General features: G+C 55.4%; 1 protein-coding gene across 1 annotated transcript; it reads right to left on the bottom strand.

Annotated features, from left to right (window-relative positions):
- Window positions 1-54: 54 nt before the first annotated feature.
- On the bottom strand, window positions 55-25923 carry FAIM2 (Fas apoptotic inhibitory molecule 2). The gene is made up of 12 exons (XM_058042030.1): window positions 25734-25923; window positions 22112-22292; window positions 16184-16287; window positions 16007-16071; window positions 15350-15403; window positions 10931-10981; window positions 9665-9704; window positions 8834-8871; window positions 7387-7474; window positions 3641-3736; window positions 2727-2780; window positions 55-880 (listed from the first exon to the last, which is right to left on the bottom strand). The coding sequence occupies exons 1-12, from the start codon at window positions 25746-25748 to the stop codon at window positions 731-733; spliced, it is 936 nt and encodes a 311-aa protein (XP_057898013.1). The 5' UTR covers window positions 25749-25923; the 3' UTR covers window positions 55-730.

Raw genomic sequence — 25923 nt, 5'->3', positions numbered from 1 at the left:
AGGGAAGGGAAGGGAAGGGAAGGGAAGGGAAGGGAAGGGAAGGGAAGGGAAGGGAAGGGAAGGGAAGGGAAGGGAAGGGAAGGGAAGGGAAGGGAAGGGAAGGGAAGGGCACTCAGCCAGATGCAAGGGATCCAGGGGAATTTTCCCCGCAGTGGCACCAGGGATGACCTCAGAGAGCTGCACGTCCTGAACAAACAGGTTCCCTGTGCCTGGAGCACTGAAATCCAGCTACGTGATCCCACACTCCACCTTTCCAACAGCAGGAGTCACCAGGAATAGCACAGAGGCCACCGAGCTCCAATGGATTGTGGGGAACAGGGCAATGCCAGGATTCCCCAAGGCTTTTCCTGCCAGGATCTCACCAAACTCCCTGCTCTGCTGCCCTCTCTGCTGCTTGGTCACAGCTCTCACCCCGTGATGGGCAGCACTCAGAGGGCACCTCCAGCAGCCCCTGGGGCTGGGAAGGTCCCAGTCTCTGCCCCAGCCTCTGCACTGGGCTGGGCGGGACTGGGGGGAGCAGAAGGGACACGACACTGAAGCCCTGCTTTGCTCTCTGGGTCACAAAGGCCTGGCAGCAAATGTACAAAGCTGCAGGAGGGGCCTGGGGCCCCTCAGATGGACCAGAAAGGGAGGGATTGGGTCAGGCTGGCGGGTTTGAACCCTTTCACCTCTGCTTTTCCATTTAACCCCTCACATTTGCCAGCACGGGGAGCATCCTGCCCCGCTGCCCTCACTCCTGGCTGGAGCCAAAGAACTGCAGGAAGAAGGAGAAGATGTAGATGATGTCCAGGTAGATGTTGAGGGCTCCAAAGATGTATTCCTCGGGGCTCAGCGAGTAGCGGCGGTTCCCCATCAGCATCTGCGTGTCCAGGGCCAGGAACTGGAAGGGAAGGGAGGAAACCCCGGGACAGTGACAGGGAGCTTTGGCCCAGGGAGGCAAGAAGGGCCCTGATGACAGGAGAAATCCCCTGGATTGGGGTGCAGCCCTTTTTATGTGCTGTAGCCACAATTTAGGAGCTCAGAACACGGCACTGAATGAGCTGCAACTTTCCCCTTCCCTCATTTCCCTCCCGACAATCAAACCCCGAGTGCAGATCCCACCCCAGGCCCTCTTCCCTCAGGCTTCCTCCATCCCAGGACCAGCTCTGGAGCCACCCTCCCTCCTCCTCCTCCTCATCCCAGAGCCCATAACTTGTTAATCCCACACTTCCCTCGGGTGGGAAACAGCAGCCAGGGAATGAGATGGTCACAGGGTGGCCTGGCCCCGACAGGATACGGAGCAGCACTGCCAGAAATATCAGGCGTGACTGAAATCCACCATTTTCTCCTCCCTCCCTTTCCTCCTTCTGCCATCCTGCTGCCCCTCACGGGCCCAGAGCTCTCCAGGGCTGCACCATCCTCCAGAGCTGCTCTTTTATCCCCCCAGAACAAATCCCAGCCCAGCTGCCCCGGCAGGGCCAGGCCCAGGCTCTGACTGATGTTTACAGGGTAATTATCAGATGTTGAAGCCTCCTTGTATTTTACAGAGGGATCTTGAGCCATGAATCAGCGCCGAGCTCCCCGCGCTCCCTCGGAGTGACTTTTATGGGTGATAAAGGCAATTGCTCAACTGCTCCCATTCCCAACGTGCCCAATGGGCACCGCCTCGGAGCCAGGGCAGCACCGGGAGCACCGGGCACCTCCACAGGCACTGCCCCAGCTCCAGGAGCACCGGGCACTCTGCGGGCACCGTCCCAGGAGCACCGGGCATCTCTCCATGCACTGCCTCAGCTCTGGGAGCACCGGGCACCGGTGGCACCTGCACTGGCTGGACCCCAGCGCAGGGACCGGGACTCGCTCGGGAAGGAGCTCTGGGGATGGACCCCTGGGAGCTGCCCAGGCCTCTCCTTGGAGGAGCTGCCCAGCTCTGGGCCTTTCCCGCCTGTGTAAACCCTGCTAATGCCTCCTAATCCCCAGTCTCAGCCTTCCCTGGTTTTCTGCACCTCTGTGAGCCAAACTTATCCCGAACCTTGGCTCGCTCTCACCCAACCAGCCCCGACTCGACCGTGCAGCCTCATCCCTGCATCCCCTCGCTCCCGGGGCTCAGCTGTGCCTGCTCCACTCCAGAGGCACCTCTGGCCTGTCCCTGAGCCCTGCAGAGCAACCCAGCCAGGACTGCTCACCCCGCACAGCTTGGCACTCACACCATGCCCTGCGCTGGCACCGGCATGGGCACCGGCACGTCTGCGGCACCTTCTGCCGGGATTGCTGCTCCGGGGCCACCCCGAGCTCTGCAATCCCGGCCCCAGCGCCCTGCGAGGCTTCAGACCCTGCCCTGGCTCCCGGCCAGGCTCCAGCTCCTGCCCCGGCTCCAGCTCCTTTCCCTGGTTCCCTGCCCCGGCTCCATCCCTGCCCCGGTTCCCGGCCAGGTTCCAGCTCCTTTCCCTGATGTTTTCCCCACCAGGCTCAGCTCCTTTCCCTGATGTGTTCCCCGCCAGGCTCAGCTCCTTTCCCTGCTGTTTTCCCCACCAGGCTCAGCTCCTTTCCCTGATGTTTTCCCCACCAGGCTCAGCTCCTTTCCCCGCTGTTTTCCCTGCCAGGCTCAGCTCCTTTCCCTGATGTTTTCCCCACCAGGCTCAGCTCCTTTCCCCACTGTGTTCCCCCCAGGTTCCAGCTCCTTTCCCCGATGTTTTCTCGGCTCCTTTCCCTGCTGTTTTCCCCACTGGGCCCCAGAAGCAGGCACTCACCATGGTGAAGATCCCAGCCCCGAGCAGAGCGTAGATCGCGTGGAGCCACGGGACCTGCAGGACACGGACACAGGGACACAGGGACACACGGACACAGGGACGGGGATACACAGACATAGGGACACAGGGAAACGGACACATGGACACACGGACATGGATACACGGACATGGACACATGGACACATGGACATGGACAGGGACACAGGCATGGACAGGGACACAGACACAGACAGGGACACACAGACATGGACGGGGACACGCAGACATGGACACATGGACACAGGGAAACAGACAGGGACACACAGACATGGACACACGGACAGGGACACACGGACACAGCCGTCAGAGCCGCACAGAATGGGCTGTGCAGGATTTCCCTCCCCAGGCACTCGGCTCCCAGCTGGAGGGGGAAGGTGGGAGAGGCCCCAAAAGCCCAGGCTGGGTTTGCAGCACCTCCAGCTGGTGCAGTGCCTTGGGAATGTTTGTGTGGCACAGAGCAGGACATGGGGGCTTGGACCTTCCCTCCCTGAGCCATTTCTGTCCATTTAGCTCCTGAACTTCTCCATCAGCTGTGGCCCCAGCACCTGTCCTGTGGAAGTCATGGGATCCTGGAATGGTTTGGGTGGGAAGCAACCTTAGAGCCCATCCCATCTCACCCCCACACCTCCCACTGTGTCCCTTCTTGAGGTCCCTTCCAACCAATATCATTGCACGATTCCACCACCAGGAACAGCAGGAAACATCCCCAGCCCTGGGCCAGCTCCATCCTTGTATCCCGCGATCCATCCCAGAGAATGACCCTGCTCTCTGACCCCTCCATGGGGGTTCCCACCCATTGTCAGGGAGCTGGGCCTCCCCTCCCAGCACGCCCAGTTTGGCCCAGTTTGTCCCAGTTTGGCGCGGTTATCACTCACGTATTGGTAGGGCAGGATGACAGCCAGGACCAGCCCCCCCAGGAACAGCACCATGAGCAGCACGAAGAGAACGCCCTGGTACGAGGTGAAGTCGAACTGCAGAGGGGAGGGAGGGAGGGAGGGGGTTCTGTACCAGGGGCTGCACCAGGAGAGCCCCAAATGGCACCCCCGAGCTGGGCCCAGACCCTGAGGAAGGATTTCTCTTTCCCTGGAAAACGGCCTCCAACTGCGGCCACTCGCACTCGCCAATAATACAGTGCCAAGATAGAAATGGGAAAACTTTGCTGGATTTCTCCAAAACTAAACCTGCCAGCAACTAGGACCCTGCGAGTCCTTCGAGCCCCAAATGCCACCTTTCATCTGATACCCAGATCCTGTGGAAATGACTTCTTTTCCCCTTGGAAAATGGCCTCCGTTTGTGCCACTCGCACTTGCCAATAACACAGTGCCAAGATAGAAATGGGCAAACTTTGCTGGATTTCTCCAAAACTAAACCTGCCAGCAACTAGGACCCTGCAAGTCCTTCGAGCCCCAAACGCCACCTTTATACTGATACCCAGACCCTGGGGAAATGACTTCCCTTTCCCTGGAAAATGGCCTCCAATTATGGCCACTCGCACTGTCAGACTGTGTGGTGCCAAGCCAGAAATTTGCAAACTTTGCTGGATTTCTCATAAATAAACCCGCCACCAAGGAGGACCCTGCAAGTCCTTGGAGTCCTAAATGCCACCTCCGAGCTGATACCCAGACCCTGGGGAAATGACTTCTTTTCCCCTTGGAAAATGGCCTCCGTTTGTGCCATTCGTACTTGCCAATAACACAGTGCCAAGCTAGAAATGGGAAAACTTTGCTGGATTTTTCCAAAACTAAAGCTGCCAGCAACTAGGACCCTGCAAGTCCTTCGAGCCCCAAATGCCACCTTTCATCTGATACCCAGACCCTGGGGAAATGACTTCTCTTTCCCTGGAAAATGGCCTCCAATTATGGCCACTCGCACTGTCAGACTGTGTGGTGCCAAGCTAGAAATTTGCAAACTTTGCTGGATTTCTCATAAATAAACCCGCCACCAAGGAGGACCCTGCAAGTCCTTGGAGTCCTAAATGCCACCTCTGAGCTGATACCCAGACCCTGGGGAAATGACTTCTTTTCCCCATGGAAAATGGCCTCCGTTTGTGCCACTCGCACTTGCCAATAACACAGTGCCAAGCTGGAAATTGGGAAACTTTGCTGGATTTCTCCAAAACTAAACCTGCCAGCAACTAGGACCCTGCAAATCCTTTGAGCCCTAAAGGCTACCTTTTCATCTGATACCCAGACCCTGGCAAAATGACTTCTTTTTCTCATAGAAAATAGTGATTATTCCCACACATCAGCATCTTCCAGTCCCATGTGCACCTACCTCAATCCACAAAAAAAAATCCCATTTTATTCCCATTTATCAGCATCTTCTAGCCCTCACCCCAATCTATAACAAAATCTCACTTTATTCTCATATATCACCATCTTCTAGCCCCCCACCTCAATCTACAAAAAAAAAAATCTCATTTTATTCTCATATATCACCATATTCTAGCCCCTAATCCACCAAAAAACTCTCATTTTATTCCTATATATCACCGCCTTCTAACCCCCACTCCAATCCATAAAAATCCCATTTTATTCCCATATGTCAGCATCTTCTAGCTCCCACCTCAATCTATAACAAAATCTCATTTTATTCTCATATATCACCATCTTCTAGCCCCCAATCCACAAAAAATCTCATTCCCATAAATCAGCATCTTCTAGCCTCCACCCCAATAAAAAAAATTCTCATTTTATTCCTATAAATCAGCATCTTCAAGCCCCCAATCCACAAAAAAAAGTCATTTAATTCCCATATATCACCATATTCCAGATCTCACACCAATCTACAAAAGAATCTTATTTTATTTATTATACACATATCAGCATCTTCTAGCCCCCACTCCAATCCACAAAAAAATCACAATTTATTCCCATAAATCACTATCTTCTATCCTCTAATCCACAAAAAACTCTCTCCTTTTATTCCTGTATATCACCATCTTCTAGCCCCCACTCCAATCCACAAAAAATCCCATTTTATTCCCATATATCAGCATATTCTAGCCCTCACCCCAACCTACAAAAAAAAAATCCCATTTTATCCCCATTTATCACCATCTTCTAGTCCCCAATCTACAAAAAATCTAATTCCCATATATCAGCATCTTCTATCCCCCACCCCAATCCACAAAAAAACCCCTCATTTAATTCCCATTTATCACCCTCTTCTAGCCCCTAATCCACAAAAAAATCTCATTTTATTCCCATAAATCAGACACTTCTAGCCCCCACCCCAATCTACAAAATCTCATTTTATTCCTATATATCACCATCTTCTAGCCCCCACCCCAATCCATAAAAAATCTCATTCCCATAAATCAGCATCTTCTAGCCCTCACCCTGATCCATTAAAAAAAAAAATCTCCTTTTATTCCTATATATCACCATCTTCTAACCCCCACCCCAATCCACAAAAAAATCCCATTTTATTCCCATAAATAACCATCTTCTAGCCCCCAATCCACAAAAAACAAATCTCATTTTCTTCCCATAAATCAGCATCTTCTACCCCCCACCCCAATCTACAAAAACAAAATCTCATTTTATTCCCATTTATCAACATCTTCTAGTCCTCACCCCAATCTACAAAAAAATCTCATTTTTTCCCACACATCAGCATCTTCTAGCATCAATCCACAAAAAATCCCATTTTATTCCTATATATCACCATCTTCTAGCCCCTAATCCACAAAAAAAATCTCATTTTATTCCCATAAATCAGACACTTCTAGCCCCCACCCCAATCTACAAAATCTCATTTTATTCCTATATATCACCATCTTCTAGCCCCCACCCCAATCCATAAAAAATCTCATTCCCATAAATCAGCATCTTCTAGCCCTCACCCTGATCCATTAAAAAAAAAATCTCCTTTTATTCCTACATATCACCATCTTCTAGCCCCCACCCCAATCCACAAAAAAATCCCATTTTATTCCCATAAATAACCATCTTCTAGCCCCCAATCCACAAAAAACAAATCTCATTTTCTTCCCATAAATCAGCATCTTCTAGTCCTCACCCCAATCTACAAAAAAATCTCATTTTTTCCCACACATCAGCATCTTCTAGCATCAATCTACAAAAAAATCCCATTTTATTCCTATATATCACCATCTTCTAGCCCCTAATCCACAAAAAAAAAAAAAAAATCCCATTTTATTCCCATAAATCAGACACTTCTAGCCCCCACCCCAATCTACAAAAAAAATCTCATTTTTTCCCACACATCAGCATCTTCTAGCATCAATCCACAAAAAAATCCGATTTTATTCCTATATATCACCATCTTCTAGCCCCCACCCCAATCCATAAAAAATCTAATTCCCATAAATCAGCATCTTCTAGCCCCCAATCCACAAAAAAAATCCCATTTTATTCCCATAAATCAGACACTTCTAGCCCCCACCCCAATCCACAAAAACAAAATCCCATTTTATTCCCATTTATCCCCATTTTCTAGCCCCGCTTCCATCCCAGCCCCGTCCCTCCCTCGCACGCGTCCTGATCCACTCCAACCTCCTGGTGCCATCCCCACATGCCCGGGGCTGGCCCCGCTCCCAGACAGCCCCAGGCCCCCCTGTCCTGCCCCAGGGTCCCCTCCCCAGGGATGTCCCCACCTTGCTCTGGAAGCTGAAGATGGTGACAGACAGACAGACCAGGGCCGTGATCCCCAGGCACAGCAGCACCGACTTGGTGTTGTAGTAGCTGCAAAACGACCAGGAAAAGAAAACCGGGGTCATTCCCGGGGATGGGAAAGGGGATTCAGCTGGGCAAGGAACCCTGCAGGCACAAACGGCGCTGGAATCGTCGACATTCCGCACTAAGGGTGGAAAAGGAAGGATGGAAAAAAGCTTGGATGGGCTTTCTGTCACAGACATCTTTTATGGAAAATCCTTTCCTTAAGATTTTCCCTGCTGAGAAGCTGAGAGGCCTCAGGAACAAAACGTAAACAATGGTTATCTGCTGCTGTGGAATGCAACAAGCAGATCTTTAATTAGTCTCATGTGGTGGTTTCTAATTAATGGCCAATCACAGCCCAGCTGGCTCGGACAGAGAGTCCAAACCACAAACCTTTGTTATCATTCTTTGCTATTCTATTCTTAGCCAGCCTTCTGATAAAACCTTTTCTTCTATTCTTTTGGTATAGTTTTAATGTAATATGTATCATAAAATAATAAATCAGCCTTCTGAAACACGGAGTCAGATCCTCATCTCTTCCCCAATCCAAGAACCCCTGTGAACACCGTCACAGTTTTTCTGCTCTTTTGAAGGATGGAGGGAAGGCAGGAGGATCCATCTGGGCCTCCCAGAGCAGCTCCAAGGTCACCAATCCCACTGTCCATGGACAGACAGGGAATGGAGAAGGTCCTGACTGGGAGGTGGCAAAAGCAGGGTGACAAAAGTGCCCCCAGCATGGGGGGAAAGCAAAGGAGCAGCCCCGGGCTCCTGCCCAGCGTGGCTGTGGGAAAAGGAGGGGCTGGAGCAGGGACAGGGGCTGCAGGCTCAGGAATGGTTTCCAGGCTGGATCGGGGCTCTGGCTGCAGCGCCAGGCTCAGCCCTTGGGAAAGCCAGCCCTGCTCTCCCTGGGGGATTTGTGTGGAGTTTTCCCCTGAAGCTGCTGAGGCCAGGGATTTCTTTGTCCCCATGCATCCATCCCTCACCCAGCCAGGATCATGGCTCTCTCTCCAGGCTCCCACGTGATTTAGGAGCACATTTCAGATTTCCTGGGTGTGAATGAGCAGAAGGGAACAGGCTGGGGGATACAAACTCCTGAAACTGCTGGAACAAATCCCTTGGTCCCCCCTGCCTGGGACCTGCCCAGTGAGAAATGGGGGATCTCTGAGTGGTCACCTGCAGCCCCTCCAGGTGCTGCCCCTCCAGGGCTCTCCTGCAGGATTTGGGATGTGGGATCCCCCAGTGCTGCCTCCCTTGGCACAGGGACAGCCCTGGGAACCTTCCTTGTGGAGTTTCACAGGGAAGCTCCAGCTTTGTGTGGCTGCTGGGAGCTCAGGAACAGGGAATGCTTTCAGGAAGAGACAGGACACAGGGCAGTGCCCAACCCACCTGGAGAGCATGGCAGTGAGATAGGCCATGGACAGGGTCTGGGGGAGAACACAGACTGGTTAGTGCCCCCCTGCCCCAAGCAGACAGCAGGAAATCCCACAGGAAATCCCTCAGTCCCAGGGAAAGGGGCACGGGAGCCTCCCAGGCTCTCAGGAGAAGGAGCCTGGGCAGCATTTGGAACCCTCCAGTGACTGATGGGCACAGGAGAGGGCAGAGGGAGGGCAAATGGCACTGGAGGAGCCCCTGCTCCTGCATCCTTCCCACACAGGAGCCAGCTCCCATCCCAGCTTCCCTTCCACATCCCTGCTCCCATCCCACATCCCAGCTCCCATCCCAGCTCACATCGCAGCTCCCACCCCAGTTCCCATCCCAGTTCTCCTCCCAGCTCCCATCCCAGCTCCAATCCCACTTCCCATCCCAGTTCTCCTCCCAGCTCCCATCCCAGTTCCCACCTGAGTTCCCATCTCTGTTCCCATCCCTGTTCCCATCCCAGTTCTCCCCCCAGTTCCCATCCCAGCTCCAATCCCACTTCCCAGCCCAGTTCTCCTCCCAGTTCCCATCCCAGTTCTCCCCCCAGCTCCAATCCCAGTTCCCATCCCTGCTCCCACCCCAGTTCCCACCAGACCCCACAGATTATTTTTTGCAGTTTTTTAACAAACAGAGGCTCCCTTTTTATCCAGCTCCTCCCATCCCAGTGCAACCCCAGCTCCGCAGCCCAAGCCCAGGACAAGAAGGGGATGAAATTCCCACTTTTCCCCAGGAATTCCAGCCTTGTGCTGGGAGCCACCCTGACCCCAGGGCAGATGTTGGCCAGATGTTGGCCAGACTCACAAAGATGCTGAGCAGGATCAGGTTCCATGGGAAGTATCTCCTGCAAAGCAAACAGGGGTTAGTCAGCTGGGGCTGTGCCAGGGAACCCCTGACCATGGGGTAATTAGTGATTGTGAGGGTAATTAATGGCCATTAATGGGTAATTAATGTCCATGCTGGTAATTAGTGCCCTGTGCACAAGTGCTGGGGCAGTGCAGGACACAGTCACCAGGGGCATTTGGGGTCCTGCCGGGCCAGCAGGACAGAGGTGCCCAGGATATTCCTGCTCCCCTGGGAGCTGACAAGAGCATCCTCTGGAATGGTGTATTCCCAGAGCATCCTCTGGAACGGTTCATTCCCAGAACCCAGCAAGAGCATCCTCTGGAATGGTTCATTCCCAGAGCATCCTCTGGAATGGTGCATTCCCAGAGCATCCTCTGGAACGGTTCATTCCCAGAACCCAGCAAGAGCATCCTCTGGAACGGTTCATTCCCAGAGCATCCTCTGGAAGGGTTCATTCCCAGAACCCAGAGCTGCAAACAGGGCGGTGCTGCCACATTTCTCTGCACAGAGAAAAGCAAGGCACAATTCTTCCCAAGGATTTCTGGGCTTCACATTCTCTGAAGCTCAGAGAAAGGGGAAACACAGCTCTCATCACTTGCTGTGCCTGTGTAGAATGCAATATGGAGATTGCTTACCCAAAGTGAGGATGTTTTGTTCCCTTGGCCTGTCAGGGCCAGGTGTGTGTGTGACTGTGACAGTCACGGGATTCTGTGCAGTGTGTGCAGAGTGAGTGCTTGGCAGATCCAGTTTAGATGAAATGTACATAGTACAGTATAATAAAGTCATTAATATGTACATAGTACAGTACAATAAAGTCATTAATTAGCTGTCCATGGAGTCAGATGCACCATTCCTCCTCCATCAGGGCCCTCACAGCATTGCTGCAGGGCAGTTTCTGCTGAAGCCACAGCTGCAATTGGACTCCTGAGCTGCAGCAAGCCAAGGCCTGGAACAGCTGTTTGCAGCATCTGGAACAGGTTCCCAGAGCAGCTGTGGATCCCTGGCAGTGTCCAAGGCCAGGACAGTGCAGCACCCTGGGACAGTGGGAGATGTCCCTGCCATGGCACGGGCTGGGATTTAAGGTCCTTTCCAACCCAAACCATTCCACGATCCCATGGAAACACAGCAGCTGCATCCCTGCCCCACAGCAGGGCAGGAAACCTGAGGAGAACATTCCTGCTGCCTTCCCAGGCTGTCCCAGACCCCAAAGCATCCCCTCCTCACCTGGGCCCGGAGCAGCAGGCGAGGATCAGGTAGGTGACGAAGAAAACGGCGCTGCAAGGGGAGAGAGAGAGAGAGGGAGAGTCTGGGGGGGAAAAACAGCCTGGGAGGGGGGTGCAGGGGGGAAATCCCTCGGATGGAATTGCCTGGAAAACCAGCCTGGAATGGTGGTGCAGGGGGGAATTCCTTGGGATGGAATTCCCTGGAAAAGCAGCCTGGGATGGGGATGTTGGCCATGCAAGCACCCAGCAGGTCGGATCAGGCTGGTTCCCACCCCTGGTCCCTCTCACTGAGCTCCTTCCTGCCCTAAGGAGCCTCCTCTGCCTGTGCTCGAACCCAGGGTGGCACAAAACATCCCTGGGGAAGCTGAGGGCAGGATCTGGAGCAGAGCACCCAAATGTGTGAGTGACAAACACAAATCCACCGAGTTTGTGCTGGCTCTGGGGAAATGTTCCTTCATGGAAAGGGAGGTGGGGCTCTGGGAGGGGCTGCCCAGGCAGTGGTGCAATCCCATCCTTGGAAGTGTCCAAAAAGCCTTTGGAAGTGGCACCGGGGGACATCCAGATCTGAGCACTGATTGGTTTGACCAAAATCTCCCAAAAAACTCACTTATCAACCCAGCACACCTGGTCAGTGGTGAGGGGAGGGTTGGTGGTTGGACTCCATGGTCTCCAGGGGCTTTTCCCACCTTCATGATTCCAGGATTCCTTGGTTCTGGGAGTTTCTCACACGGAGGTGCCAGGTTTGTTATCATTTCCAGGTTTGCCCCTCATTTCCAGGTTTGCCCCTCATTACCAAACCCTTTCCAGCCTGGGGGTGTCAAGGCTGGAGGTTCTTAAACCAAGGGCTGGCAAAGTGACCAGGCTCAGGCAGGAAGGGCTGTGCTGGAGGAGGGAGCTGCTCCCATGGCACATCCCCTCCAGGAATGGGAATTTTTGGGCTTTCCCTTTCTGGAAGTGCACAAGGCCAGGCTGGACAAGGATTGGAGAAACCTGGGACGGTGGGAGGTGTCCCTGCCCATGGCAGGGGTGGCACTGGGGGGACTTGAAGGTTCCTCCAACACAACCCATTGCAGGACTCCACTGCTGGAGAGCTTGAGGAAGAACCCAGGACAAGAGGAGCTGCTCAGGGAAGGGCTCAGGGCACAAGGATCCATTCAAAGCAGGGTTCAGGGACAAGCCCAGGGCAGGAGGATCCATTCAGAACAGGGCTCAGAGCAGGAGCATCCATCCACAACAGGGCTCAGAACAAGATCAGGGCAGGAGGACCCATCCAGAACAAGCCCAGGGCAGGAGGATCCATCCAGAACAAGCCCAGGGCAGGAGGATCCATCCAGAACAAGCCCAGGGCAGGAGGACCCATCCAGAACAAGCCCAGGGCAGGAGGATCCATCCAGAACAAGCCCAGGGCAGAAGGACCCCTTCAGAAAAGGCTCAGGGACAAGCCCAGGGCAGGAGGACCCCTTCAGAAAAGGCTCAGGGACAAGCCCAGGGCAGGAGGATCCCTTCAGAAAAGGCTCAGGGACAAGCCCAGGGCAGAAGGATCAATTCAGAAAAGGCTCAGGGACAAGCCCAGGGCAGGAAGATCCATCCAGAACAAGCCCAGGGCAGGAGCATCCCTTCAGAAAAGGCTCAGGGACAAGCCCAGGGCAGGAGGATCCATCCAGAACAAGCCCAGGGCAGAAGGATCCCTTCAGAAAAGGCTCAGGGACAAGCCCAGGGCAGGAGGATCCCTTCAGAAAAGGCTCAGGGACAAGCCCAGGGCAGGAGGATCCATCCAGAACAAGCCCAGGGCAGGAGGATCCCTTCAGAAAAGGCTCAGGGACAAGCCCAGGGCAGGAGGATCCATCCAGAACAAGCCCAGGGCAGGAGCATCCCTTCAGAAAAGGCTCAGGGACAAGCCCAGGGCAGGAGGATCCATTCAGAACAAGCCCAGGGCAGGAGGATCCCTTCAGAAAAGGCTCAGGGACAAGCCCAGGGCAGGAGGACCCTCCTGGCTCAGCAGAGCCCACGGTGCAGTGGCTGCCCAGCCCCACCCAGGCCCTGGCAGGTTTTGGGTTTTGCCTGCCAGCATTTGAGGCTCCCCAAGCACAGCAGCCCCGGAGCTGCAGGAGGCAGGGCTGGGGGAGGCTCTGCTGCCCTCCTGCCCGTGGCTGGGTGTTTTTCCAGGCTCTGCTCCCTGCTCCCCCCGGGGCAGCAGTGCCGATGGCTCCGATAGCCACTGACCCTCGGCCAGGGCAGGGAGGGGACGGCAGAGCCCAGGGCACAGAGATAAAGGCAGGCCCAGCTCTCCCACTGGGAAAGCAGGAAAGCCCAGTGGGAGCGGCCTGGACACGGCTGAGCAGCTGGGCAGGGACTGCCAGAGCACAGAGCCAGCAGGGCCCTCCATCCCTGCCTGCTCTGGGTTTATTTATTCCCACCGAGGGGCCATCCCAGCAGTGGGAAAACGTCCTGGGGCTGCCAGGTTTTATTACAGAGGTGTCTGGTTGGGAAGGAGACCCAGGCACAGAGCTGGAAAAACATTTGGAGGCACTGGGATGAAGGGAAGGGCTTGGCTCACTGAGCAGTGAAAAAACACAAAATTAAAGTCATGGAATGGCCTGGGAGGGAAGGGACCTTAAAATCCATCCCATTCCATTCCATTCCATTCCATTCCATTCCATTCCATTCCATTCCATTCCATTCCATTCCATTCCATTCCATTCCATCCCATCCCATCCCATCCCATCCTATCCCATCCCATCCCATCCTATCCCATCCCTCCCATCCCTGCTGTGGGCAGGGACATCTCCCACTGTCCCAGGTGCTCCAGCCTGGCCTTGGGCACTGCCAGGGATCCAGGAGCAGCCTCAGCTGCTCTGGGACATCCATCCCAGCCCCTCCTCACCCTCACAGGGAGCAATTCCTGCCCAATCTCCCATCCATCATTGCCCTCTGGAAGCCATTCCCTGTGTCCTGTCCCTCCATCCCTGTCCCCAGCCCCTCTCCAGCTCTCCTGGAGCCCCTTCGGGCCCTGCCAGGGCTCTGAGCTCTCCCTGCAGTGGGGTGAGCACCCCCATCTCTCTCCAGAGGGGCTCCAGCCCTGCAGCAGCTCCGTGACCCCCTCTGGGCTCCCTCCTCATCCTCCCTGTGAGGACCCCAGGGCTGGAGCAGCTCTGCAGGTGGGGTCTCACCTGGGCACAGGGGGACAATGACCAGGGGGAATTCCTGCAGGACAGAACCCCCCCAGCTGCCCCAGGGGTGTTTCTAGTGGGAAACAGGAGGGAATGAACCCCATCTGGGCAGGGAGATGGAGAGGGTTCCCCAGAGGCCAAGGTGGGCACCCGAGCAGGGCTGGGGCTCCTCCCCCTGTCCCCTGGGAGGTGACAGTGCCTCCCCAAGCCCAGCTGCCCTCTGGAGCACCTTTGGTTCCCTCCTGGTGCCCCGGAGCTCCCACTGCTGCTGTTTGGAGGGTTCTCCCAGGTTACATAAGCTGTGTCTCATCTGCTGATTTGGGTGTGAACTCATTAAAGCTGAGTTCACCTCACACTCAATGAGCAGCACTGACCCCGCCAGCAGCCTGGAAACCACGGAGCCAGGAGGTGCCAGCACCTGGGAGCCCCACTCTGGGCTGGGTGAACCAAGGAGTGGAATCCCAGCTTCAGGGCTCTGGGATGGAGCCCCAGGAGTGACAGCCCCACCCAGACATGGCCAGGAACATCCCAACACCTCCAAATCCACCCCACTGGGTATTATGTAGTGGAAACCCCAACAAACACCAACAGGAAAATCCCAAAGTTCAGCACCCATGGTGCTCTGAGCATCCTCCCAGGTGTCAGATATGGGGCTCTGCAGTGTTTTCCTGAATGCTCTGCAAGGAGGCCTCTGGAGCTTTCCAGAGGACCTTCCCAAAGTGAGCCCTCTAAGGTACCCTGGACATCCCTCCAGGTCTCACTAGGAGTTTCTGTTTCCCTGGAAACTCCCCAGTTTTATATGGCCTTCTGCAGGAAATACTCGGGTATTTATTTCGACTCTGGTTTCTAGAGCCATTCTTGGGGAAGTGTTTGGGGTCTCTTGCTCATTCAGGTGAGATTTCCCACCTCAGGCTCAGCCATGGATTGGTGCCCGAGGCAGGGCCAGGCTGGACACTGGGGCTGGGAGCAGCTGGGATGGTGGGAGGGGTCCCTGCCATGGCAGGGGTGGCACTGGGTGGGCTTTGAGGTCCCTCCCAACCCAACCCAACCCAACCCAACCAACCCAACCCAACCCAACCCAACCCAACCCAACCCATTCCATGGTTCCATGACCTTCCCCAGCTGCCTCTGGACACTTTGGAGTGATGCTTCACATGCAGGACAGTGTTGGAGACCCTTCCCACATCACCACATCCCCACCCAGGCTGTGTGGAGCACACAAGGCCGCAGGAAAAGCCAGGGATACTCACTAGGAAGCCCAGTACCAGGCAGAGTGGGTCTGGATGTAGCCCTTGACTGGTTCACTGCAAGACAAGGAAAGATCCTGAGCAGGGAGAGCCCAGTCCCTCAGAGCTCCCTGCTCAATGAACCCAGGAACAGCCCGAGCAGGGGATTAAAGCCCAGCCCTGGGTGAATCCTCAGGCAGCCTGAGCCTGTGGAGAGGAATTCCAGCTCCAGGTGGGAAGGGCAGTGCTGCTCCCCCAGCTCCACACCGGAGCTGGCTGGGAATGGCTCCCACAGGGGATTAGGGAGCCCAAATCCTCAGGCTGGCACTGATCCATTATTTATTCTGGAGGCAACATGAGCCACACACACCCAGAGCGCTCGGTCATCCGAGCTGGAGAGGGGGATGAGCAGGGGAGGGAAGGCAGCCCCTGGAGCTGGGATCTGGTGACTCCCACAGGGAAAACCCAGCAGCCACTGCCAGGGGCAGCAGCCCTGGGTGGGTCCAGGATGGGGGATCCAAACCTGAGCGTGGGTGGGAATGGGGGCAAAAGGAACCTCTGGGTGTTCCCTCAGCTTTGCTTTTCTATTGGAACAGTCAGAAAGGATCCAGGTGTGACACAACCCCCAGGAACCTGCCCAGAGCCCTGTCCCAGGTGGCCCAGGACACACCCAGCACCCACCAGAAGGTGAAGAAAGCCACGATGACAACGGTGACCAGGAGCTGGACCATCAGGATGGCGTACACCTGCGGGAAGAGGTGTGATCCATGGATCCCAGAATCCAGCAGAGCCAGGCCCTCCAGGGGTGGGGGTCCAGCTCTGCCAGCCCCGAGGGCGAGGGACGCGTCCCTGCCTCACCTTCCTGATGAACACCCTGCGCACGTTGCGGTCGTCCCAGCTGAAGGTGGTGAGCAGCTCCGTGTCCCCCGGGTACCCTCCGCTGCCGTAGCTGGGGCTGCTGCCTGCAGGGAGGCCAAAGGAGCAGCTGCCACCCCAAAATTCCCCCCAGCCATGGGACCTGGGCCCAGGGAGCCACCACAGTTCAGTTTGGTGCCCCAAATCCCCAGAGGTTCCTTGTGGCCAAATTCCAAATCCCCCCCAGCTGTGGGACCTGAGCCCAGGGAGCCATCACAGCAGTTTGGTGCCCCAAATACCCAGTGGCTCCTTGTGGCATTCATGTTCTCTGAAAAAATCCCTTCACCCGGGATTTTTCTCCTGGGAAGACGAGAAGCCTCAGAGAAAAGGAAAACAATTCTTATCTCATTTGCTTCTCATGCGTTGTGCTCATGTGGAATGTGTTTGGAGACTGTTTACCACAGGGGATTGTTTGATTGGATTCTGCTCTGAGTTGTTTTGACTCTTTGGCCAATCAGGGCCAAGCTGTGTCGAGACTCTGGAGAGAATCGCAAGTTTTCATTATTATCTTTTTACCATTTAGTAAGTATCCTTTGTGTATTCTTTAGTATAGTTATATTATATACAATATAATATAACTAGAGTATTCTTTAATATAATATATTAAATGATATTATTATAAGAATAATAATATTAAAGAATATTAAATACATTATTCTTTAGTGTAGTTATAGTATATAAAATTACAGTATTCTTTAATATATTAATATATATTATTAATATATATGATTAATATATATGATATATGATATATGATATATGATATATATGATATATGATATATGATATATGATATATGATATATGATATATGATATATGATATATTATATATTATATATTATATATTATAGAATATTAATATAAGGATATTAATATTAAAGAATGTTAAAGATATTATTCTGTAGTATAGGTATATTATGTATTATATTAAGTTATAATAGTCTTTACTATAATATATTAAAGAATATTAATATACGGATATTAATATTAAAGAGTATTAAATATATTATTCTTTAGTATAGGTATATTATATTAAAGTATAGTATTAATTAATATAATATAGTATTATAAAGTAACAAATTAGCCTTCTGAGAACATGGAGTCAGATTCATCATTCCTGCCTTCACTGGGACATTTCCCTGCAAATACAAAAGTTCTGCTCTCTTCCCACTCCTGCTGCTCCTTAGGACCATCCCTGGGAGCAGAAGGGGAACATTCCCACAAACCATCCCAACACCAGGGGACACTTCTGAGTGTTCCCTCAGCTTTGCTTTATCCTTGGCTGAGGAAACACCAAAGCTTTCACAGCAATGGGAGGGCTGCAATCATCCCTTGCTCTCCTGTCATTGGATGTTAAAGCATCCCCAGAGCAGCTGTGCCTCAGCATTCCCAGGGGAGCAGCTGTGATTCAGCACTCCCAGCGGAGCAGGAGGAGTCCCTCGCTGCTCTCCTGAGCTGTGTTTGCATCCTGGCTTTGTCAACAACGCCTCAGCTCTGAGAGCAGCTCCTGGCAGCTCCCTGAGTCCATCCCTCAGCCCCATTTCCATGCAGGGACTCAGGGAACAGTTAAGCACCGAGCCTAAAAAAGGAGGAAACAGCTCCAATGCTCCCAGTGAGAAAAACCTTCCCCCAAACCCTCAAATCCCTGCACAAGTCATCTCTGCTGAGCCAAAACTGGAACAGCAGCTCCTGTTGCTGGTTTTCCTTTCCCCATCCCCAGCAGTGTCCCAGGCCAGGCTGGATGGGCTTGGAGCAGCCTGGGACAGTGGGAGGGGTCCCTGCCATGGCAGGGGTGGCACTGGATGGGCTTAAATGTCCCATCCCACCCAAACCACTCCATGGCTCCATGACCATTCTGTGCCCTCTGCGCTTCCCTCCTGTGTCACTGAAGTCCCCCCTGCTGGGTTTCACAGAAGGATTTTTGTGTGATTTTCCTGCTTTACATTCTTGTCCCTGCCTGGTCCACAGACACCCCCCCTCCTCATAAAGCTTCTGAGCTCAGGGATGCCCAAATCCTTCAGGAGATGGAGCAAAGACCCTCTCAATCCCAGAGCAGACACAAGGAGAGCCAAACTCAAGGTCCTGATCCTGATTTTCTCCTGTTCTCCTGGTTAAAGTTGCTCATTCAAAATGCAGGAGCCTCACTCAGGTGAGGCTCCCTGTTTCCCCCGCAGGAAACAAGTCCCTGGTGCTGTTCTGTTATCAGTAAATCCCTTGGTCCTTCCTTCCTTCCTGCCCCACTGGAGCTGAACCTCCTCCTGTGTGTTGTCCTGGATCCCTCATCGGTCCCAAAGTACCTGGGCAGGGAGAATTCCTGGGAATTCCAGGCTCCTGCACCAAAGCAGTCCCAGCTCCTAAACAACACCCAAGCTGACCCCTAAACACCAAATTGGCCCCTAAACACCAAATTGTCCTCTAAACACCCAACTGGCCCCTAAACACCAAATTTGCCCCTAAACACCAAATTTGACCTTAAACACCAAGTTGGCTTCTAAACACCCAACTGTTTCCTAAACACCCAAGCTGGTCCCTAAACACCCAACTGCCTCCTGAAAAGCAAATTGGCCCCTAAACTCCCACCTGGCCTCTAAACACCCAATTGTCCCCTAAACACCAAACTGGCATCTCAGTGCCCCGAGGAACTGAAGGGTTTTACCCTCCTCCCTCCCTCCATGCCTCCCTCCCTCCCTGCCAGCATCCAGAGGGTTCCATCCTCCTCCTTCCTGGCGTCCCCACATCTGTCCCCCCGTCCAAGGCCACAGCAGGACAGTGTGTCCTGAGTTCATGGTCACAGAAACAACCCCAAACCCACACCCCTTCTCTCCAGGCACTCCCAGTCAGGTGTGAGACATCCCATAGAGTGGGACTGGCTTCCCACCTGGAGCCCCCAAATACCCCATCCCACCCCCTAAACCCAAATACCCCATCCTACCCCCTAAACCCCAAATACCCCAGAGACCCCCTAAACCCCAAATACCCCAGAGACCCCCTAAACCCCAAATACCCCATCCCACCCCCTAAACCCCAAACACCCCATCCCACCCCCTAAACCCCAAACACCCCATCCCACTCCATAAACCCCAAATATCCCATCCCACTCCATAAACCCCAAATACCCCATCCCACCCCCTAAACCCAAATACCCCATCCCACTCCATAAACCCAAATACCCCATCCCATCCCTAAACCCCAAATACGCCATCCCATCCCTAAACCCCAAATATCCCATCCCACCCTCTAAACCCCAAATATCCCATCCCACCCCATAAACCCCAAATACCCCATCCCACCCCCTAAACCCAAATACCCCATCCCGCTCCATAAACCCCAAATACCCCATCCCACCCCTAAACCCAAATACCCCATTCTCACCCCTTAAACCCCAAATACCCCATTCTCACCCCATAAACCCAAATACCCCATCCCACTCCATAAACCCCAAATACCCCATCCCACCCTCTAAACCCCAAATACCCCATCCCACCCTCTAAACCCCAAATACCCCATCCCACTCCAAATACCCCATCCCACCCCCTAAATCCCAAACATCCCCTATACCCCAAATACCCCATCCCACCCCTAAACCCCAAATACCCCATCCTACCCCCTAAACCCAAATATCCCAATCTCACCCTCTAACCCCAAATACCACATCCCACTCCCTAAACCCAAATACCCCATCCTACCCCCTAAACCCCAAATACCCCATCCCACCCTCTAACCCCAAATACCACATCCCACTCCCTAAACCCCAAATACCCCATCCCACCCTCTAAACTTCAAATGCCCCATCCCACCCCATTTAGGCCTCACCCCCCCTAATTCATTGCAAGAGAAGAAAATCCCAGATGATGCCCAGAGGCACCTGGGGGTTTTGTCCTGTTCCTCAGGGCAAAGGCTGAGAAACCATCAGAATGTGCAGCACAGACACAGCAGGGGAGGTTCTCCCTCCTTCCCCCTCCCCAAGCTTCCCATCCCCGCAGCTGGACAGAACAGGCAGCAAAGGATGGAGCAGGGCAAGAGCTCAGGAGTCCCTAAATCCCATCATCCCAGCGTTTTCTCTGGCTGGAGCTGTGCTGAGTGAGCACTTGGGCACCCTCAGGGTCACTCCCCAGGCTCCAGCCCCATTTCCAAGCCTGCAGCCATTCCCTGGGCTCTGTCCTTTGCTGCAGCCCAGCAGCAGCTCCAGGAAGCTTCTGGGTGTTGGGAAAACTGCTGGTCTGCCCAGGAACGGCCACGAGGATGCTGGAACAATCCAGCCTTTGGCCCCAGCCGTGTACCAGCCTCCCTGGCTCTGCCAGCAGCTGCCAACAGCCACACTGGGGGCTGTGACACCACTTGTGACACCAATTGTGCCACCTCAGCTGCTCTGGGAGCTGAGCAGGAGCTGCAGGAGGGGGTGGGGGATCCCTGCAGCCGAACCAGGACTTTCCCTCCAGCCCCAGGAGCTGGGATCTCCCAGGACAGCAAGCTGGGAATGGGGATTTCTCCCGCATGGGACTGGGAAGGAGTTTAGTCCCTTGTGAGGTTTCTGGGATGGCTGGAATGGCTTTTATTCACAGATTTAGACTTTTATCTGCAGATGGAGACTTTTATGTGTAGATAGAGACTTTTACACGTTGAGAGACTCTCCTGTGCAGACAGAGGCTCACAGGTGCCAAATTGGGCACCACATCCCTGCTCCTCCTCTTATCCCTGGTCTTCCTCTTATCCAGATCCCCCTCTTATCCCTGCTCCTCCTCTTATCCCTGGTCTTCCTCTTATCCCTGCTCCTCTTCTCATCCCTGGTTCCCCTCTTATCCCTGCTCCTCCTCTTATCCCTAGTCCCGCCTCTCATTCCTGCTCCCCCTCTTATCCTGGTTCTCCCTCTTATCCCTGCTCTCCCTCTTGTCCCTGCTCCCCCTCTTGTCCCTGCTCTCCCTCTTATCCAGATCCCCCTCTTATCCCTGCTCCCCATCTTTTCCTGGTTCCTCCTCTTATCCTTGCTCTTCCTCTTATCCTGGTCGCCCCCTCTTGTCTCTGCTCCTCCTCTTATCCCTGCTCTTCCTCTTATCCTGGTTCCCTCTCTCATCCCTCGTCCCCCCTCTTGTCCCTGTTCCTCCTCTTATCCTGCTCCCCTTCTCATCCCTGCTCCCCCTCTCATCCCTGCTCCCCCTCTCATCCCTTCTCACCCTCTTATCCTCGTTCCCTTCTCATCCCTGCTCCCTGTCGCATCCCGGCTCCCCCTCTCATCCCGGCTCCCCCTCTCATCCCGGCTCCCCCTCTCATCCCGGCTCCCCCTCTCATCCCTGCTCCCCCTCTCATCCCGGCTCCCCCTCGCATCCCGGCTCCCCCTCTCATCCCGGCTCCCCCTCGCATCCCTGCTCCCCCTCTCATCCCTGCTCCCCCTCTCATCCCGGCTCCCCCTCGCATCCCTGCTCCCCCTCTCATCCCGGCTCCCCCTCTCATCCCTGCTCCCCCTCTCATCCCTGCTCCCCCTCTCATCCCTGCTCCCTGTCGCATCCCGGCTCCCCCTCTCATCCCTGCTCCCCCTCTCATCCCTGCTCCCCCTCTCATCCCTGCTCCCCATCTTATCCCTGCTCTTATTCTTCTCCCTGCTCCCCCTCTTCTCCCTGCTCCCCCTCTCATCCCTGCTCCCCCTCTTATCCTCGTTCCCTTCTCATCCCGGCTCCCCCTCTCATCCCTGCTCCCCCTCTCATCCCGGCTCCCCCTCTCATCCCGGCTCCCCCTCTTCTCCCTGCTCCCCCTCTCATCCTCGTTCCCTTCTCATCCCGGCTCCCCCTCTCATCCCGGCTCCCCCTCTCCTCTCCATCCCGGAGGATCCCTGCCCTTCTCCCAGGGCTCCCCCAGCCCATGCAGGCAGGACTTACTGGGATCCACGTATGCCCAGCTGGGGTGGAGCGGGGCCGCGGGCGGGGCAGGGAAAGCCCCGGCTTTGATCCCTTCTCCCGCCGTGGCCTCCTCGTAGGACGGGGGCGCCGGGGGGGCTGAGCCATTGTCCTTCTTGTCCCCCTGCCCCTCAGAGCTGGGGGGTTTGCTGTTCACAGAGAGCTGCACAGAGAGGGGCAAACAGAGAGAGAGCGATGAGTAAAAGCATCCCAGAAACTGCCCTGGAGGAGAAACTGCACGGATGGGCTCTGGAAAAGGAGTCAGGAACTGGGAGACACTGGAACTGGGAGCTAAAGGAACTGGGAGCCATGGGAAATGGGAGCCACAGAACTGGGAGCTAAAGGAACTGGGAGCCACCGGAACTGGGAGCCACGGGAACTGGGAGCCATGGGAAATGGGAGCTAAAGGAACTGGGAGCCACGGGAACTGGGAGCCACGGGAACTGGGAGCCATGGGAAATGGGAGCAATGGGAACTGGGAGCCATGGGAAATGGGAGCCATGGGAACTGGGAGCAATGGGAACTGGGAGCCATGGGAAATGGGAGCCACAGAACTGGGAGCCATGGGAACTGGGAGCCACAGAACTGGGAGCCATGGGAACTGGGAGCCACAGAACTGGGAGCCATGGGAACTGGGAGCCATGGGAACTGGGAGCTAAAGGAACTGGGAGCCATGGGAACTGGGAGCCCTGGGAACTGGGAGCCCTGGGAATTGGGAGCCATGGGAACTGGGAGCCATGGGAACTGGGAGCCATTGGAACTGGGAGCAATGGGAACTGGGAGCCATTGGAACTGGGAGCCCTGGGAACTGGGAGCTACGGGAACTGGGAGCCATGGGAAATGGGAGCCACAGAACTGGGAGCCATGGGAACTGGGAGCCATTGGGAACTGGGAGCAATGGGAACTGGGGTCCCTGGGAACTGGGAGCCATTGGAACTGGGAGCTACGGGAACTGGGAGCCCTGGGAACTGGGAGCCCTGGGAACAGGGAGCCATGGGAACTGGGAGCCCTGGGAATTGGGAGCCACGGGAACTGGGAGCCATGGGAACTGGGAGCCATTGGAACTGGGAGACACTGGAACTGGGAGCTAAAGGAACTGGGAGCCAAAGGAACTGGGAGCCATGGGAACTGGGAGCTAAAGGAACTGGGAGCAATGGGAACTGGGAGCCCTGGGAACTGGGAGCCAAAGGAATTGGGAGCCAAAGGAATTGGGAGCCCTGGGAACTGGGAGCCATGGGAACTGGGAGCTAAAGGAACTGGGAGCCACAGAACAGGGAGCCATGGGAACTGGGAGCCCTGGGAACTGGGAGCCCTGGGAACTGGGAGCCCTGGGAACTGGGAGCAATGGGAACTGGGAGCCATTGGAACTGGGAGCCAAGGGAACTGGGAGCCATGGGAAGTGGGAGCTAAAGGAACTGGGAGCCATGGGAACTGGGAGCCATGGAAACTGGGAACCATGGGAAGTGGGAGCTAAAGGAACTGGGAGCCATGGGAACTGGGAGCCATGGAAACTGGGAACCATGGGAAGTGGGAGCTAAAGGAACTGGGAGCCCTGGGAACTGGGAGCCATGGGAACTGGGAGCCCTGAGAACTGGGAGCCCCGGGAACTGGGAGTTAAAGGAACTGGGAGCAATGGGAACTGGGAGCCATGGGAACTGGGAGCCCTGGGAAATGGGAGCAATGGGAATTGGGAGCCATGGGAACTGGGAGCCCTGGGAAATGGGAGCAATGGGAATTGGGAGCCACAGAACTGGGAGCCACTGGAACTGGGAGCCACGGGAACTAGGAGCTAAAGGAACTGGGAGCCCTGGGAACTGGGAGCCATGGGAACTGGGAGCCAGGGGAACTGGGAGCCATGGGAACTGGGAGCCAGGGGAACTGGGAGCTAAAGGAACTGGGAGCCCAAGGAACTGGGAGCCCTGGGAACTGGGAGCAATGGGAACTGGGAGCCACAGAACTGGGAGCAATGGGAACTGGGAGCCACACAACTGGGAGCAATGGGAACTGGGAGCCATTGGAACTGGGAGCCATAGGAACTGGGAGCCCTGGGAACTGGGAGCAATGGGAACTGGGAGCCATGGGAACTGGGAGCTAAAGGAACTGGGAGCCACGGGAACTGGGAGCCACAGAACTGGGAGCCACGGGAACTGGGAGCCCCGGGAACTGGGATCCCCCCAGCCATTCCTTGGGCTGGGCATGGGCCCATCCCTGCACCCCAGGAAGGGCATCCATGGCTGAGGGGAGATGGGAAAGCCCTGGAGGCGCTCGTTGGGATGAGAAGTTCCAGGCAGGGAGGGCTGAGGGGAGACCCGGAGCCCCCGCGGTGCCTCAGGCTCAACGTGACACCAAAAACATCCAAGGAATTCCCTGTTTCTCATCAAACTTCCTACATTGCTCCTTAAAAAGAGCCTTCAGCTCCTGGGCAGAAAACCCTGAACTCTTCATTCCGATTTACCCCATTGGGGATCAGCTGCTCCCAGGAATGCTCTGGCTTGGCCCTCCAGAATTTTCTCCCCGTGCCCGTGAGGAGGCTCAGCTCTGCTGCTTCCCAGCGTTCCAAGGAGCCGGGACTGCAGCAAGGAGCCAACCTGGGGCCACCTGAGCACTCTCCTCTCCTTGGGAACCTGATCCCTTTAACCTCCCAGCTGGGCTGGGGTGGATAAAGTGCCAGGATATCTCTGCTGCCGTGGAGGAGCCAGCTCAGCCCAGGAGCGGCGTCCCCACAGCCCGGGGGGCTGCAGAGGCAATGAACCCCAAAACAGAGGGGGGCGTTAACAGAGCAGAGTGAGGAGGAATGCAGCTGAAGGGGCCACGGGCCCTGAAAACCCAGCAGGGCCGGGCTGGGATGAATCCCACGGGCAGATCGGCTGTGCCACCTCCCCTGGCAGCCCCAGGGACTGCCCTTCCGTGCCCTTCCCTGCCCTTCCCTGTCCTTCCCTGTCCTTCCCTGCCCTTCCCTGCCCTTCCCTGCCCTTCCCTGTCCCTCGGGTTTAGGGGTGTGAGATCCTGCGAGCCCCCTCCCCACCCCCCCGATATCCAAGGAGATCCAGAGGGATGGAGCTGCATCCAGAGCGTTGCCATGGCGATGGTGCATGAGCTGGCAGAGGATCCACAACCCCCCCTCCTCGGTCTGAGAGCATCGGAGAGCCCCAAAACCCCCAAAATACCAAAAATCCCCAAAATCCTGAGTACCCGGGCTGGGCAGGAGGTGCTGCCAGGTGGGGACGGGGGTGGGACAGCACGAACAGCTCACAGAGCCCCCTGGCACCCGGGATGTGGGGGGCACAGGGGGGTAAAACGGCCACAGGTCCGGTCCAACGGGGTTCCAGCTGTGCATCCATCGCCCCTAAACCAGCCCGACCCCCAAACCAATCCCAAACCAGCCTCCAATCCCAGAACCATCCCAAAACCAGCCCCCAACCCCCAAACCAGCCCCCCAGCCCGTTCCACCCCCATGGCTGGTTCCGTGCACGGGCACCCCGCTCCCTTGCACCCATCGCTCTGTTCCTAAATCCCCTCCTGTTCCCAAACCCCTTCCCCGCGCTCTTCCCCGCCGTTACGCAACAGGGACGGGCCGGCCCTGCCCGCCCGGCCTCGCTCGTACCTTCCCCTGGGTCATGGCTGCTGCCTGCCCCGGGCTCGGATCGGGATGGGGACGGACCTGGGGGCGCCTCCAGCCCTTGTCCCGCGGGTGTGGGGCCGGACGCGGCCGCCGCAGCCCCCGCAGCGCTGCCAGCAGCGTCCCCGAGCAGCGGGCGAGGCAGGCGGGGATGGAGGGAGGGAGGCAGGGATGT

The sequence above is a fragment of the Melospiza georgiana genome, chromosome 29 (assembly GCF_028018845.1).
Source record: "Melospiza georgiana isolate bMelGeo1 chromosome 29, bMelGeo1.pri, whole genome shotgun sequence".
NCBI classification, from domain to species: Eukaryota; Metazoa; Chordata; class Aves; order Passeriformes; family Passerellidae; genus Melospiza; species Melospiza georgiana.
The sequence above is the reverse complement of the archived record's forward strand: the minus strand, read 5'-3'. Positions and strand labels throughout refer to the sequence as shown.

What these genes read in the sequence shown, in the direction of transcription:
- FAIM2 (XM_058042030.1), bottom strand. An exon ending in TCTTCAGCTTCCAGAGCAAG is followed by an intron (nt 3,737 to 7,386) that starts GTGGGGACATCC and finishes TCCCCTCTGCAG; the next exon opens with TTCGACTTCACCTCGTACCA. An exon ending in GGGCTGGGATCTTCACCATG is followed by an intron (nt 881 to 2,726) that starts GTGAGTGCCTGC and finishes CTTCCCTTCCAG; the next exon opens with TTCCTGGCCCTGGACACGCA.